Here is a 15927-nt window from a genome sequence, read left to right on the forward strand (position 1 = left end):
GTATGGCTTTACCTTAACTGCTTTTCATTTTCTGTTGTCTCTTCCAGGCTTTAAACTTAAGGCCTATTGTGTCTTCTAGGCTTTAAACTTAAGCACCCTTCTGGGTGCTTTTTATCTATTTACAGTGTCACTTAGTGCTAGGCCACTAGAGATATTGACACAGTAAAGAAAAAGGGCTCAAAAATGTCTGTTAAATTGACTTGGATTGTAAGGCAACCTGTGGTCCCTAGAGGGAACTATGGCCATAGAGTTGTCACTGGATAAAGAAGCAGACAAATAACATTCATGTAGCTCTTGGCATTTGTAACAATGCTTTCTTTCAGGATATCTGATTTGAACCCTACAATCATCCTGATTCTTCTGTTAGTAAGTGATGGAACCAGGATCTGAATGGCAGATGCTAGTTGAGAAATAGTTGTATGAAAAATCTTTGATAGTAGGTGGTAATTAGAAAACCAGTTGCAGAGTGAGTGAGGGTAAAGGGACTATCCTAATTGGTGAAAAATGAAAGGGGGGCAAAAAGCCAATGCAGTGTAATCTGGGAGATTGTGATAACTGAAGGGTAGAAATGGAGGACAGGCTTGATGTTATTAACATAATTTTGAGCAACGTGTGTGTGTGTCTCTCTCTCTCTTTTTTTTTTTTTTTCCTTTAATGAAGCCAGAAAATATTTGAGTCTCTAAATGTGGACTCTTTATGGTAAATATTTTGATTCTGTCAGATTTGGTGTTGTAGATAAAGCTAAACCCCATAAAGAGTCCTTCCCTTGGTATTAGCTTAAGTAACTAAACATAGTTTCAAGTTCGGTTTTTTAAAGTTTCCTCTAGAGGGTGACAGTGTACAATTAACAGACTTAATGAAAGCGTAGATGTTCTTTGAGAGTCATTTGTTTATGATCATAGGAAAATTAAAAACAGTTGTTCAGGAAGTTGTAAACAGGTATGGCCATTTCAATTCTGAGCTGTAACAGAACATGGGGTGTAAAATTGTAATTTAGTTTAAATAAAGGCTAAATAATAAGAGAGTTTTTAATTGATATGTTAAATCAGACGGGTTTGAGGATTAATAACCAGTTGCCTATTATTTTTTTTCTGTTGTTAATCACACAGAAATTAGATCTTTTGAAGCCAGTGAGACAAACTTAACTAGACCAGTAAAGATCTCCCCCTTTCTTACTGATATGTGAATCTCTGTGATTAATGGAAGTCTGTAGTCCTGTTGTTAGAGTACTTATCATTTTTTATTACAGGCTGACTCAGGCTACATGATTGTAGCAATCACAGGTTAATAATAAAGCACAGTTGGACAGCTGATTTATCCATTAACATTCCCCATTTATTTACCTTTTGTTTGTTTTTGGAATTGTGTTGCAAACATGAGTTTTATTTTTTTAAAAATGATCATTTTAATAGTTCCTCCTAGTTTTGAGTGAAGTAAATCATTTCATTTTAGATTCTCAATCTGTCCCTAAGGTTGAAGGCCCAGGGGGCTGGTGTCAGGTAATTCGTCCTTTACTGTCATCGTTTTGCTTTGGCACCCATGCAGGTTTAAAGTGTCTTTTTTTATGACAATTATGTTTGACGTTCGAGGTGAAAACTTATTTTTGAGCAGCGTGTTATTACATGAAAGAGGTTTCAATGCTTGTGAAGTTCCTGCTTTCGTTCACTTCATCGTTTATTTTTCTGTGGCTTGTCAGGGTTTTTTGGTTTTTAGATGTTTTTTAACCTCAGTTACTGCTTCTCTTTGGAAGCACTTTGGATTCCCTTGTGCCTCAACTATGGGCTTCTTAGATATTCCTCCTCGTTTTATGTTTTTAGTGGTTGCTCTAGCGTTTATGTTAACTTATCATAGTCTACTATCATATAACATACTGCCTCAGATTCCAAGTAAGAACTTTCCTTTTCCCTTCCCCTATCCTTTGTTTCCATACATTTTACTTGTAGATATGTCATAAACCCTAGCATACATTTCAATTTCATTAACTGTCATTTTTTACAAGAAATTTATAAAATGAAATAAGATGTTGAAATATTTTCACACATAATTACCATTTTCAGCACTTGTTACTCCTCTCGTTAGATCCCACTTTGAAATCTGGTATCATTTTCTTTCCTGTGGAAGAGCTTTATCATTTCTTACGCGGGCTTGCTGCTGGCAAATTCTTTCAGCTTCTATTGTGTGAAACAGACTTTAATTTCATACCTATTTTTGAGATATTTTTGCTGGATAAAGAATTTTAATTTGTTTATATTTTTCTTCAGCACTCAATTCTTTTTCTTTCTTTTCTTTCTTTCTTTCTTTCTTTTTTTTTTTAACCACACCTCTCCACCCTCTTTGGAGAATCCAGTTACACATACATTAGAACATTTTTTTTTTTTCATAACTCACTGAGACTCTGGTTTTCTTTTTCTTTTTCTTTTCAATCCCTTTTTCCCTGCGTAGAGTAGTTTTTATTGCTGTGTTCTGAAGTACACTAATCTTTCTCTCATGGTGTCTAAACTTCTGTTAATCCCTATCCAATACATTTTTTATTTCAGGTATATTTCATCTCCAGAAGTTCCATTTGTGTTATATATGTTCTGTTTCTCTCCTCATTCATGTTTTCCATTAAATACTTCATTATGATTTCCCAGTAATTTAATGTCACTGCTATTTTTAATGTCACTTTCTGTTATTTTGTCAGTGTTTGATCTTATTGGGCTGTTCACATTCTCCTGCTTATTGCCACCTTAGTAATTTTTGATTCATTGTAGGACAGTGAATTTTAAGTTCTTGAACATCTAGAGTTTATAGTTTTGAACAGATTTGATCTGGCCTACAGTTAAGTTAGTTGCAGTTCAGTGTGATATGTTTGTGCCTTATTTTGTTTGTTATTAGTTTTGGCAGCCGGTCTAAAGTAGCTCTGAGGACACGATAATCCTCTACTAAAGCATATCCCAAATTTAGGGTCTGTACTGAATATTTTGGATAAGCATTAAGGGCTCTGCACCCTGGCTGGAACTTGAAAGCACCCCAGTTTTGGGGATGTGCTTTGGCGATGGTTCCACTCACGGCTTCTGCTCACTCTTTGACTTTGTGGAGTTTCCCTGTACACCTACACCTGGTAGTATTCAGCTTAGCCTCAAGTTTATTGGTCAGATTTCTGGGGTTCTTTTCTGCATGGATTCCACTCTTCCGAACTCTGCGCCTCCATTTATAGCTGCTTCCGGAGACCTGAACTCTATAGTCTGTTTTCTCAACTCTACTAGACTATGCTCTGCTTGGGTCTCCCCCCTACTCCTTAGTTTATAATGTGCCTCCAAAGGGGCACCTGGGTGGCTCAGTTGCTTAGGCTTCCGACCTCAGCCCAAGTCATGATCTCATGGTTCCTGAGCTCAAGCCCCACATCCAGCCCTGTGCTGACAGCTCAGAGCCTGGAGCCTGCTTCGGATTCTGTGTCTCCCTCTCACTCTGCCCCTCCCCCACTCGCGCTCTGTATTAAAAAGAAAAATGTGCCTCCAGGAAGAATGCTGGGCTGATCATTGGTGTGGTCGTCTCATTTGTTTCCTTTCTCCAGGTGTCATGGTCTTCCCATCTGTTTCCATTTGTGAAAATGTGGTTCATATATTTTGTCTAGTTTTTTGATGTTTATGGTGAATGGCAAGTCTCATTACTCCATCATGGCCAAAATTTGAATCTGGTCTCGTTTTAGTAATCAAATAGTCACTTAGTATTTGCTCTATACCAGCATAATCTTCTAGTAAGAATTCAAGAGTAGTTCACTTTTTCTTAAAGCTACTATATTATGACAGGAGCTCCAAAAATATTGTTAAATGAAGGAATGAGCAGAGTAAACACCCTTTATTAGTAGACACTCATTCATACTTTCTTTTTAATCTTTGGCTCAGAAGTCCCTTCACAAAAGCTAATACTAACCATATAGCAAATATTTATAATATACTTACAAATAGAGTAATATATTCAGTTCTGTTTATTGGAAAAAAATCTTCTTTTAAACATCAGTGTAAATCATAATGATTCCTATTTGAGTGCCATGTTTATTTCACCTATCAAAGCATCACTCTTCACAACTGCTTTTATATATCTTTTTTTTGTATATTTATATCATGCATTTCATAGTTTTATATTTCTCATGTTTAAGCAAGGATGTGTTAGAATGTTAATGTTTAGATTTTATGGAACTTTGAATTACACATACCTTCAGGATTTGTAAATGTTTATCTCCTAAATGCTTCACATTAAATTAAAGTTAGGTTGGAAAGTAGTTAATCCTTTTGCAAATGTGCCTCATTACTCATCTTCAAATAATATTTATTCATAAAAATAAACACATTTCCTTGATGAAATAAATCAAATATATTTTCTTATACATGATTTTAGCTACATATTTTTTCTGTTTTAGTAGGTAATTTTCCATGTTAGACATTAATTTTTCATCATCCTGCTGCTGCTACAATGAATTACTTGTCTCGAGCTGTACATGAAAGTGATTCCTTTTCCATCCCTTCTGGCAAAAAGATCTTTTTGTGTACATATTAATTTTCACAAGTAGATTTAAGGTCTTCTCACTTTTATTAATATTAAAAAATGTATCAGAAGATAATTTTCTGTATTTAAGAAATCAAACATGTGAGATATTAAAAAATGTTAAAGCCAGGCCAATTTTATCCTGTTTCCAATTCTGTGATGATTCTTTCCAGTTCTTCAATTAAAGGTGTTACTTGTGTTTGCAAAGACTAAATTATGCACATAAACCAAGAAAGAAAATGCATGAAGGCAAAACCAATGAACTGTATTGTCATTACATTTTATAGCAAGTATCAAACATCTGTGTTAAGGTTAACTTGTGGACAGGAGCTGATACTGTGTTGTGAGGAAGTATAATAATGGTTGTGGTGATAGTGAATTGAGAATAATTTGATTTTTTGCTTCCGAAGAAATAAGATTTAGATACTCTCCATTTTTATTGTAAATAACAGTGGTAGTTAAAAATAACAAATTAGAAACTGAGAATTGTACTTTAAAAAAAATTTTTTTTTAAGGTTTATTTATCTATTTTGAGATAGAGAGCCGGGGAAGGGCAGAGATAGAGAGAATCCCTAGCAGGCTCCACGCTGTCTGCACAGAGCCTGACTCAGTGCTCTATCTCACAAACTGAGATCATGACCTGAGCTGAAATCAAGAGTGGGACGCTTAACTGACTGAGCCACCCAAGTGCCCCCTGAGAATTGTACTTTTTGCATATGAATAAATCACTTAAATCATTTTCTCGTGGTAAAAAGAAAACTGCTCAATTAATTTCTGCGTGTTTCCTTAATGGTTAAGTCCTAGATGGCTGCCACTTAAGCCATTGGAAACCTAAGAATCCATCTCATCTTTTCAACCTGTCTATGCTGGATAGCCATTTATCCCCAAAGTTGGTTCACCAAATAGCTAATTACACTCTATGGATTGTAGGATTCATGTAGTGTTCACTACCATGTTAAGAAGGTAAGGAGAAAGACCTCCTAGGAAAACCAAACTGTCTGTATTGTATTTCCTCCACATTTTCATGACATCATGTTAGCCAGTAGTGTATATAGGTAGTGAATAATTAACTAATGTATATTACATTTTCAGTGCATGTTTTTGAGGTTGTTGTTTAAAGAGATTGACCAAAGGGTGCCTGGGTGGCTCAGTCGGTGAAATGTCCAACTTCGGCTCAGGTCATGATCTCGCGGTTCATGAGTTAAAGCCCCACATCAGGCTCTGTGTTGACAGCTCAGAGCCTGGATCCTGCTTCAGATTCTGTGTCTCTCCCTCTCTCTGCTCCTCCCCTGCTCACACTCTGTCTCTCTCCCTCTCAAAAATAAATAAACATAAAAAAAAAATAGGTTGACGTATGTTTGAAATAGTTATTTGGGAGGTTGGGAAGGCATGTGTTAAGCTCATTTGAGGCTGATAATTTGAATAATTATAATGGTGCTAATCTGCTAGTGGTATTTCTCAAATATAGGCATAGAGAATGAGGATTGTTGAGTTTATATATGAGTGTACTTTTGCCAGAGGAATATAGTAAAAAGATTATGGGATAGAAGGACATAGGGCAATGAAATTCTAGAAAAATACATTGTAAAATAAAAGCTGGTTGCCGAGAGAAGTTAAAGGAGAAAAGACTTGATTGTAAATGAAGAAATAGACACCCGTGAACTGGACACCTGTTTTAATAGGCATAACTTTAAGTTGGAAAAAAGGGAAATTGTATTTAGACTTGGTACTTAATATACTGATTTTGGAAGTACAACAGTTTGAGGTGGTAATTTAATTATGGAGTGACTGGCATATAAGGGAGAGTGCGTACAAATTTTGGAGACCAGGTCAATAAGAATTGAGAAGATGGTTCTATGTATTTTTAAGATTAGATTTGCTTTCTTATTGCTGAAAATCCAGAATAACAATGGCTAAGTAAAAGAAGGACTTGACTTCCTCATTTAAAACAAAGTCTGATGTTGGTAGTACCCAGTGTGTGCCAAATCCATGAAGTCTGCAGGGACCAAGGTGCTTTCCAATTTCAGCTTTACAAGCCAGCACATGATTATTACCATTTGCAGGGTTGCGTTGTGATCTAAGGTATCTACTAGAGTTTCAGTCATACCATTTCTATTTTAGGCAGCAGAAGTAGAAGAGGGAAAGGGTCAATGAAACCTTTCCCCAGCTGTTATTCCCCCTTTTAAGGTGACTTCCAGAATTCTCTTCCAACAACTTCTGATAATATGGTGCCAGTTTTAGTTACTTGGTCGTATCGTGCTTTCAGGAATACTGGGAAATGTACTTTTGGCTAGGTACATTACAATGCCCTTAATAATAAAGGGGGCTCCTTAGCAAAGGAGGTAGGAAGAAAGAATGTGGGTAGGCAGTTAGCAGTCTCTGCCACAATTATTAATTATCCACGTGAACAGGAAAACTTTCAATGATGGACACAGAAGGACCTTGAGGTCCTTGGGCAGTTACAGGCATTAACAAGATCAGGTGGAAGAGAGGGGCTTGAGCGCTAGACCAGTGTTTTTAGAAAACATGGAGAAAAAACTGTAAGTAGCAATGGAATGCACAGGAAAAAAACCATTATACTTGCCAGTCCCGAGATCCGAAGAATATAAGAGAATTTCTTGAGGTGACATCAAGGTTTAGTGAAGACAGGGAGAAGGAATCTGAGGACATGTAGGGGATTTTTCCGATTATAAAGCAGTAGCTCCAAGGGATATGGTAGAAGGAATGGGGCCCTGTGGAAGACGTAAGTGGTAGGTTGGGGTAAGAAAGTATAGTTTATAGTTGAGAGGAGTAAGGATGCTGTGAGTAGTGATTCTTAACCTATCCATGAGTTTTTAAAAAAAAATTAATCTTTAATTATATTGTATAAATTATAAATTATATTTGCATATTGATGTACTAATGTATTATAAAAACACTATATGTATTTTTAAAGATACAGAAACATAGAAACATAAAGAATGATATACAAATTATCAGTAGAAATGCTAATATTTTCTTTCCCACACTCCAGCTCGTTTTCTTGCCAATCCTTGGGATCATGTAGGTCCCAGAGGCTGCAGTTTCAATATAGCATAGGGCGGGGACTCAGTGTGACTATAAACAACCTGGCACGAAATTGATCCCTACTGCCAAGCAGAAGCCTTCCTCTTAAAAATAAGAGCAAGAATACTTAAAATTCTTGGTAGAATTTTGGCAATACCGTAAAACATGGCAAGATTAAATTTGGAGGAAGAAAAAGCATATTACCAGTTACAGATATTGTCATTTGTAAAGATGGCATTTGATCTGTGATTTCAGCAAATCAAATAGCCAGGAAATCTAAAAAATAAAAATATATTAAAGAGGGAACCACAGATCATTGGAGAAAGGAAGGATCATTTATTAAGTTTATTTGAGATTGGTGCCAGTAACTTGGGAGGAGAGGAAATGCAAGTAAAAGAGTTAAATTTGAAAAATTAAAATGTAGGAAAAACTAGAAAAATCATGTAAATGAGTATCAAGTCCCTTGGAGATAAAAGAACTTTTCCAAGCACAGAATTGACAAGGAAAAAAAAAAATCACAAATAATAGCTTTGAGTACATAATATTTCAAGCCTCTGTGTTTCAAATCAGCATTCAAAAATCGAAAGACGGCATGATATTTGCAGCCAATATGTTTGTTTTCCAAAGAGCTCATGTGATGTACTTTAGAAGAAAAAATGCAGCAAAAATGCTGGAAGAAAAAACCTGAACAGCTCACAAAGAGGAAGTCTTGGGGAGTTCAGTCACAGTCATAAGAAGAAAAGGAGTTTAAGGCAGGCACAGATCTTGATCAGCTCAAAAGAGATGTGACTGGTTTAAAAGGAAAGGGTGTTCAACCATGTTTTAAAAGGTGTGGGGGGAAGGGAGAGATGACTGAAACCTAACAGACAACATGCTAAAGAAATATGACTGGTTAAAAGAAAGAGAAGAAGAAGAAAATTTGGTCACATTTGTGACCAATGGATGTTTAAAATGATGGGGTTTTTTGCTTTTCAAAAAGCAGGTTCAAACCAGAACCTGGTTTTGGGTCAAAGTGATACCCAGTGCTGGCTGGTGTGCAGGGAAAATGAAAACACCATGCTTTTTATTTATTTTTTTTTTAATTTTTTTTTCAACGTTTATTTATTTTTGGGACAGAGAGAGACAGAGCATGAACGGGGGAGGGGCAGAGAGAGAGGGAGACACAGAATTGGAAGCAGGCTCCAGGCTCCGAGCCATCAGCCCAGAGCCTGACGCAGGGCTCGAACTCACGGACCGCGAGATCATGACCTGGCTGAAGTCGGACGCTTAACCGACTGCGCCACCCAGGCGCCCCAACACCATGCTTTTTAAACTGTGTAGCACTATAAATCTGTACAGTACTTTTGGAACTCCATTTTTTTCTTGCATTAAAACCTAGATGGATCAGACCCTTAAATTCGATATATGAAAATAAATACATTAATAAACATCCAACTCTGTATGTAACATGGAATAAACTAAAAGCCTAAGCATTAAAAAGTAGTTTCTTCAGATTAAGCTATTAAAATTAAAAAGAGAGAGTAAATAACTGCATATTATATATGTATATATATCTTAATATATTTTTAAAAGATATGATCGAGTAGACATAATTGAATTGGAAATCCTGAGAGTAACAGATACCAAGCCATGTTATAAAGCTCTAGTAAATAAAGCAGTGATAGGGCAGGAGACAAATGAAACAGGACAGACAGTATACAGAATTGGGCCCTTTTATCCCACGGAAGCTTAATATATGATAATGAATGTTAAAAGTGGCATTTCAGTCAGTGGGGCAGAATGAGCCATTCTTTCGTCCATGTACTTATCTATTCAGAAAATGTTTATCGAAGGCCAAGCATTATCCTACATGCCAAGCCAAGGGTACATCAGCAAACCGAGTAGACGAAAATCGCCATCATCACAGAGTTTAAATTTGAGTTGGAGTAGAGATAGTGGATAAATAAATAGAATATGATTACGTGCTGAGGAGAAAAGTAAAGCAGGGAAGAGGGATGGTGTTCACAAGCTGCCATTTGAGGGGAAAACATTCTATTCCTCCTTTATACTGTGTAAAGAACTGCCACAAGACAATTTGTTAAAAAGCAAATGAAATTTGACAGATTTTCTTTCTTTTATTGATAACTACTCCTAATTGATACAGGGGACTATAGAGCTATGCAGTAAATATGCAGTACTTTTTTAGGAATGAAAATGAAAAATCACTTAAAATCCTGAGACTGATAGGAAGTTTAATAGTATCAAATTTTCATGGGTTTGGGGAAATGAGTGCTTGTATATGTTGGTGATATAACGGCATATTGGTAATCTGTTTTGGAGGACAGCTTTAGAGTAGCTCTCAGAAGTGAAAAAAATACATATACTGTGACCCAGGAATTCCATTTCTTGGTATTTGCCTCCGGGAACTCTTGAATGTATCACAAGAAGGTGTAGTAGCACAATATGATTTGTAGTCCTCAAAATCCAAGAACTACCTGAATGTGAATGTTGTGTCTGTCCACAGGGTGGAGCACTGTAGCACTATCACAGATTTCCAGAACATATTTATAGACTATAAGAGTAAATCACAGGTGGTATATGTATACACCAATGGTAACAACAACTACCACAGAACTGTTCATAGCTCCCATTAATGGGAAAGGTATTAGGGTCATGGTGTCACAAAGGTTTTTAGCTTTAGCCTTTCTCTAATTTTATTAACTTTTTAAAAAGAGAGGGTGTGTATTTTTTTTTTGTATATATAAAAATGACTAGGGGCACCTGGGTGGCGCAGTCGGTTAAGCGTCCGACTTCAGCCAGGTCACGATCTCGCGGTCCGTGAGTTCGAGCCCCGCATGGGGCTCTGGGCTGATGGCTCAGAGCCTGGAGCCTGTTTCCGATTCTGTGTCTCCCTCTCTCTCTGCCCCTCCCCCGTTCACGCTCTGTCTCTCTCTGTCCCAAAAAAATAAACGTTGAAAAAAAAAATTTTTTTTTAAATAAAAAAATAAAAATGACTAAAACAGTTCTCCCTGTTAGCCTGAGCTCAAGATACATTTCCCAGTATTCTATCCCATATTATATATTTTATCAGTATCACTTAACTGGCACTTGGATGAGTGCTCTTGTGTAAGTGGTTGTTTTTCTGAGTGCCTTAACTTGCCAATTAAATTACAGGCCTTTTAGGGGCGCCTGGGTGGCGCAGTCGGTTAAGCGTCCGACTTCAGCTCAGGTCACGATCTCGCGGTCTGTGAGTTCGAGCCCCGCGTCGGGCTCTGGGCTGATGGCTCGGAGCCTGGAGCCTGCTTTCGATTCGGTGTCTCCCTCTCTCTCTGCCCCTCCCCCGTTCATGCTCTATCTCTCTCTGTCCCAAAAATAAATAAACGTTGAAAAAAAAAAAAATTAAAAAAAAAAATAAATTACAGGCCTTTTGTCAGCTTAGGACCTGGTCTTTTTTTTTTTCTTTTTTTAATCATAATGTCAAAAAAGAAGGTCTTGGTAAAAAATACTGCTATTATCATTATGAATTTCTTGCATTCTTTGCATAATATTTGTGTGTTCTTTATTTTTGTAAATAAGATCTATAGTAAATCAAAGTTTTATTTCTAAATTCACTTAAATTTTAAATTATTTATTAGAACACATATTTTAAACATTCAGTAATAGAGGGGCGCCTGGGTGGTTCAGCCAGGTAAATGTCCAACTGCAATTCAGGTCATGATCTCGCGGTTGCAGTTCGTGAGTTCTAGTCCCGCCACATTGGGCTCTGTGCTGACAGCTCATAGCCTGGAGCCTGCTTCAGATTCTGTGTCTCCCTCTCTCTCTGTTCCTCCCCCACTCGTGCTCTGTCTCTCTGTGTCTCTCAAAAACAAATAAAAACATTTAAAATATTTAAACATTTAGTAATAGAAAGGAACATTAAAAAATGAGATTGTTCAAACCATCTTATTTTTCTTTGTAGGTCGTTTATATGCAATGCAAACTGGAATGAAGATTGATAGTAAAACTCCAGAATGTCGTAAATTTTTATCAAAGCTAATGGATCAGTTAGAAGCTGTAAGTTAAACACTGATCATCGATTTTCTGATTAATGTTTTAAGTGGCATTTTATTACATTTGTGTATGTGTATCTTGCCATTTTAGTTCCTCCCCTTGACAGCAATCCACAAAGTTTTTACAGCTGAGAAAAAATTAGACGCAATTTTTGTTTGTTTGTTTGTTTACATCTTACTGCTAAGGGAGTTAGTTGTAAGCATAAAGTAGTTTTCAGTGTCTTTGCATTTACCACTATATCTTGTTATTATACATGTTATAGATGGCCTTTGAGTCATTTTTCACAGGTGACAGACCCTTTCTAACCTTACTTCATGCAGTCACATGGATGATTGATTTGAGAATTCTTAGATAGCTCTTATAATAATGAAACGGGCTATTTATTTAGTGAAAGGGACATTGAAGAAAATGGTATCAGTTGCCTGTAGTCTCGTTGTCTTACTTTCGGTACCAGGACACAAGATACTTTTCTGGTCCAGGCATTCTTCCCTGCTAGCAGAAATGTGGTAGGTGACTAATGTATGAGTCACCTTCTTGAACCATGATATAATTTCACAGGTTATATAGAGGCATCGATCCAGGGAAAATTGAATGGGTTTGAAGTACAGGAAGGCAGGGGCAGCCATAGTAATCCCTCTTAGTAATCAGGGCTCCACCCTGTGCCTCCTCTCCCAGCCGTCCTGGTTTCTCTTTTAACAATGTCAGGGTCTACTCCTCATTAATTCATCTCTTCAGAGGCTGTTATATTAATAGCTGCAACTTTTTATTTACTTATTTAATTATGTGCTCCTGCTCAGGAGAATTATAAATCTAAATATTTATTTGACTAGTTGCATTATTTATTTAGAGAGACAAAATTTAGATACATTAAAAATCAAAACATTTATAATAGTCAGCCCAGAGCTTTTATAAATGTTGAAAGTTATCCAGATCAAAGCCTTATTAGATTAAACAGCCATGGGCAGTAGGGTTATAACTTGATACGGATATCTGGCCTTCTGACCCGGAATCCCTGTCATTGCAACTTTTAACCACTGATGGTGAACCTAGTGGCACCAGTGATGGAAACCCAGCTGTCCTTGAAGGCGGTCTGTCCTACTTCTAACATGGGTTCTGTAAGCACAGGAAAAATTTGAGTACTCTTTTTTTGGAAGGTGGGGTTAGGAGAGGAGAAATATGTTCCACACATAACAATATATTTTTAAAATCCTGTCACTAATAAACTATATAGCATATATCTCTATTAGTTTCACAGTATAAAAATAATAACTAAAATAATAGCTTACGGATAAGACAGAACTCAGAATAGTTGTTTATAGTAAGTGAAGTGTAAAATCACATTTATAAAGGGACTTGGCAGGAGTGTATTATTATCTAAATTGCACAGCAGGTAGAATAAGCATATTGCATGGTGAGAACCCATCGGCCTGTGCTGTAATGTTTAGTGTATGTGCTGCCGAAGTGACCACTGAGCTGTAATGTTTAGATTGCAGTTAGTAAACTGAATGTATGATGCTTTTGCTGCCGATATTTCACGTTGAAGATGAGATGAAATGACATACTCCCGCTAAATTTTTCTAGAACTAAATCTAGAATTGAAGCATATCATAGTATGGATACAGTAAACTAGTGTTAGATGTGGGTTTTTTCTGTTTTTGATCAGGATAAGCATAGGGAAAACATTCTTAAATTCCAACATTATATCTCTTCTGGAACTTAAATTATTCTGTTGTAATTTTAAGGATACTTATTTTCCTGATTTTGTGAAAAATCCTGAAGCCTTTTTTAAATTTGATTTTTTACTTCATGGTGTCTTTGAGAAAAACCATTTTTAAACAGTAGTGTGGTACTCAGATCTAATATTTCAGAAAGTCATTTCATTCCAGTAGAACAGTCTGGGTAAGATGTAGGAACTTAATTTGTTGTGTTTAAAATATTTTAAATTATTGGGACACCTGAGTGGCTCAGTCGGTTAAGCATCCGAATCTTGATTTCACCTCTGGTCACGATCTCACCATTGTAAGATCGACTCTACACTGACAGTGCAGAGGCTGCTTGGGATTCTCTCCCCCTCTCTCTGCCCCTCCCCCGCTCACTTTCTCCCCCTTCCTCTCTCTCTCTCTCTTTCTTTCAAAATAAATAAATAAATTTTAAGACATTTTAAATTATTGTATGTGTGGGAAAGGGATGTACTGACTGAAAATTTACAGTTGCGAATTGTGTTTTAACTTTGAGGTATTAGGCTAAATTTTAAAAACTTCTGTAATCCTAGTCTCAGTTTGTGATCTTATACTGTAGAAATAGATCTTTTTTTTTTTTTCACAGTATCCTCTGAATGATACTATTTTAGGATATAATGATTTCCCTAATCTCATTTTTTATATTTGATAGAAGAAATTGAAATGGGAATAAATTAAAATTTTAAATTGTGATTAGGAATTCCTAATCATAAGAATTTCCCAATTCTGTTTTTAGGATACCTGATAGTATATTGACTATTATCTTGAAATATTGTCTGATGCTTTACATAGATAGTTGGATGTGTTATCTTTTTATTCTTGCTTATTTTGATTTTTAGAGCTAAATTATCCTTTCAGGTTATTATAAATATGTTTCTTCAAAATTTTGTAAACATTGGATTTTCTAAAAACCTTGGGCTGAGGGAGAGCAATTTTTATGAGATTTCATTGATAGATCTACTGAAATGGGTGTAATTTTTAAAATATAAAATGATTATTAGGATTATAAGATTATTTGTACTTAAGTAGACTTCTTGTGAGTCCAAATCTTAAGCTTTGTACCTGATTTAATTTTAGCTTAAGAAACAGTTGGGTGATAATGAAGCTATTACTCAAGAAATAGTTGGTTCTGCCCACTTGGAGAATTATGCTTTGAAAATGTTTTTGTATGCAGATAATGAAGATCGTGCTGGACGATTTCACAAGTAAGTAAGGCAGAAAAATTAAATTAAACTTAAAAATTGAAATTACTGTGTAACTGGAATTATCGTCTTCCACTGAATGCTTTCAGACCTCTTGATTAATGATTTAGATATTTTTTTTTAATTACTTGTAGAATCTCAGAATGATTTTGAGTTACAAGAGCAATCCTGCCTTTTTAGAGAAAATTGCTGAAGGAAGAATACCAACGGCAGATTTATTTTTTCAGTGAATACTCTGCAAATAGCCATTATTTAACATTTGGTAAAATCTAAGAGTTGATTTTAGCCAACAACAGCCTGTTTCAGTGAAACTGATTTTTTTTAATTACCACAACCTGCCAAGTGAAATGATTTGTCATTATTTTAATAATAACGCAAAGAAATGAAAGTAGCTTGATACAGATTTGGATAATACTATAATTGCATTTTTTAATGAAAAGTAGACTATAAAACTTTGCTGTAGTATATTTACTTATGAGTGTTGTTACTTTCCCCCAATACAGATTATAAAAGGAGCTTTGTTGTGGTCTTGAAATCTGATTTTATTTAAAACATTAATTCTTGACTGCTTTTATAAAACACTAGAATTTTTTTTCTTATAGTTACCTGACTAATTCTACAGCTTAATGGTTTTCATTTAACTCAACCAGCTCTCTCTTCTTGTTTAGAAACATGATCAAGTCTTTCTATACTGCAAGTCTTTTAATAGATGTCATAACAGTGTTTGGAGAACTCACTGATGAAGTGAGTATGCATTCTTTATTGTTTTATTAGCTAAAGATCGGTATTGTCACGCTTTTTTGGTTTTGTTATTGCCTTGCTTAGTTACAGCAGCATGCCTATCAGAAATGCAGTGTAAGCAAAAAATGTTCGACTAGCTACATTTGTAAAAGTAAGAAGATGAAGCATTTCTTAATAATATATTTTATTTTTAATAGTATATGTTCTTTACATCTAGTGTGTATTTTACAATTTGGCAAAAGCATAGCTACTGTATTGGGTATTACAGGTTTAGGGTTTGATTTTATTAAGTGTTTAAATATTATTAATCCTGTATACTAGTAAATTTCTACACTGTTATTTCATCAATATACTGGGGGCAGAGACTTTTAGGACCTTCTTCCTATTTCATTTCTAGTCAGAAATATTATGATTTGTCTCATTGTAAAGTACCCATAGAACTTGATATTTTCTGAGATGCTTCATATCCATTTTATCATGTTGTTTCTCATAACCTCTAAGGTAAGTAGAGCATATATTCATTTTATACATGAGCAAATTGAGGCTAAGTGATGAAGTTATTGCTGTGAGTTCAGTGTTGTTTTCACTGTAGCAGACTTTACCATTGGCGTGGAAATTGTGCTTTTTGAGAGGGGAGATATTAA

At 35.6% G+C, this 15927-nt stretch overlaps 1 protein-coding gene across 3 annotated transcripts in view; it reads left to right on the forward strand.

The window, feature by feature from the left end:
• VTA1 (vesicle trafficking 1) overlaps window positions 1-15927 on the forward strand; it is an 86438-nt gene that overhangs the window by 26959 nt on the left and 43552 nt on the right. For 2 of the 3 annotated variants that reach the window (XM_047859818.1, XM_047859817.1), the window contains 3 exons: window positions 11510-11604; window positions 14418-14545; window positions 15211-15286. In XM_047859818.1, coding sequence (XP_047715774.1) covers window positions 11510-11604; window positions 14418-14545; window positions 15211-15286 — 299 coding nt within the window. The remainder of the gene's footprint in view (window positions 1-11509; window positions 11605-14417; window positions 14546-15210; window positions 15287-15927) is intronic. The other variant, XM_047859819.1, reaches the window with a different exon arrangement.

This window comes from Prionailurus viverrinus, chromosome B2 (assembly GCF_022837055.1).
Source record: "Prionailurus viverrinus isolate Anna chromosome B2, UM_Priviv_1.0, whole genome shotgun sequence".
NCBI classification, from domain to species: Eukaryota; Metazoa; Chordata; class Mammalia; order Carnivora; family Felidae; genus Prionailurus; species Prionailurus viverrinus.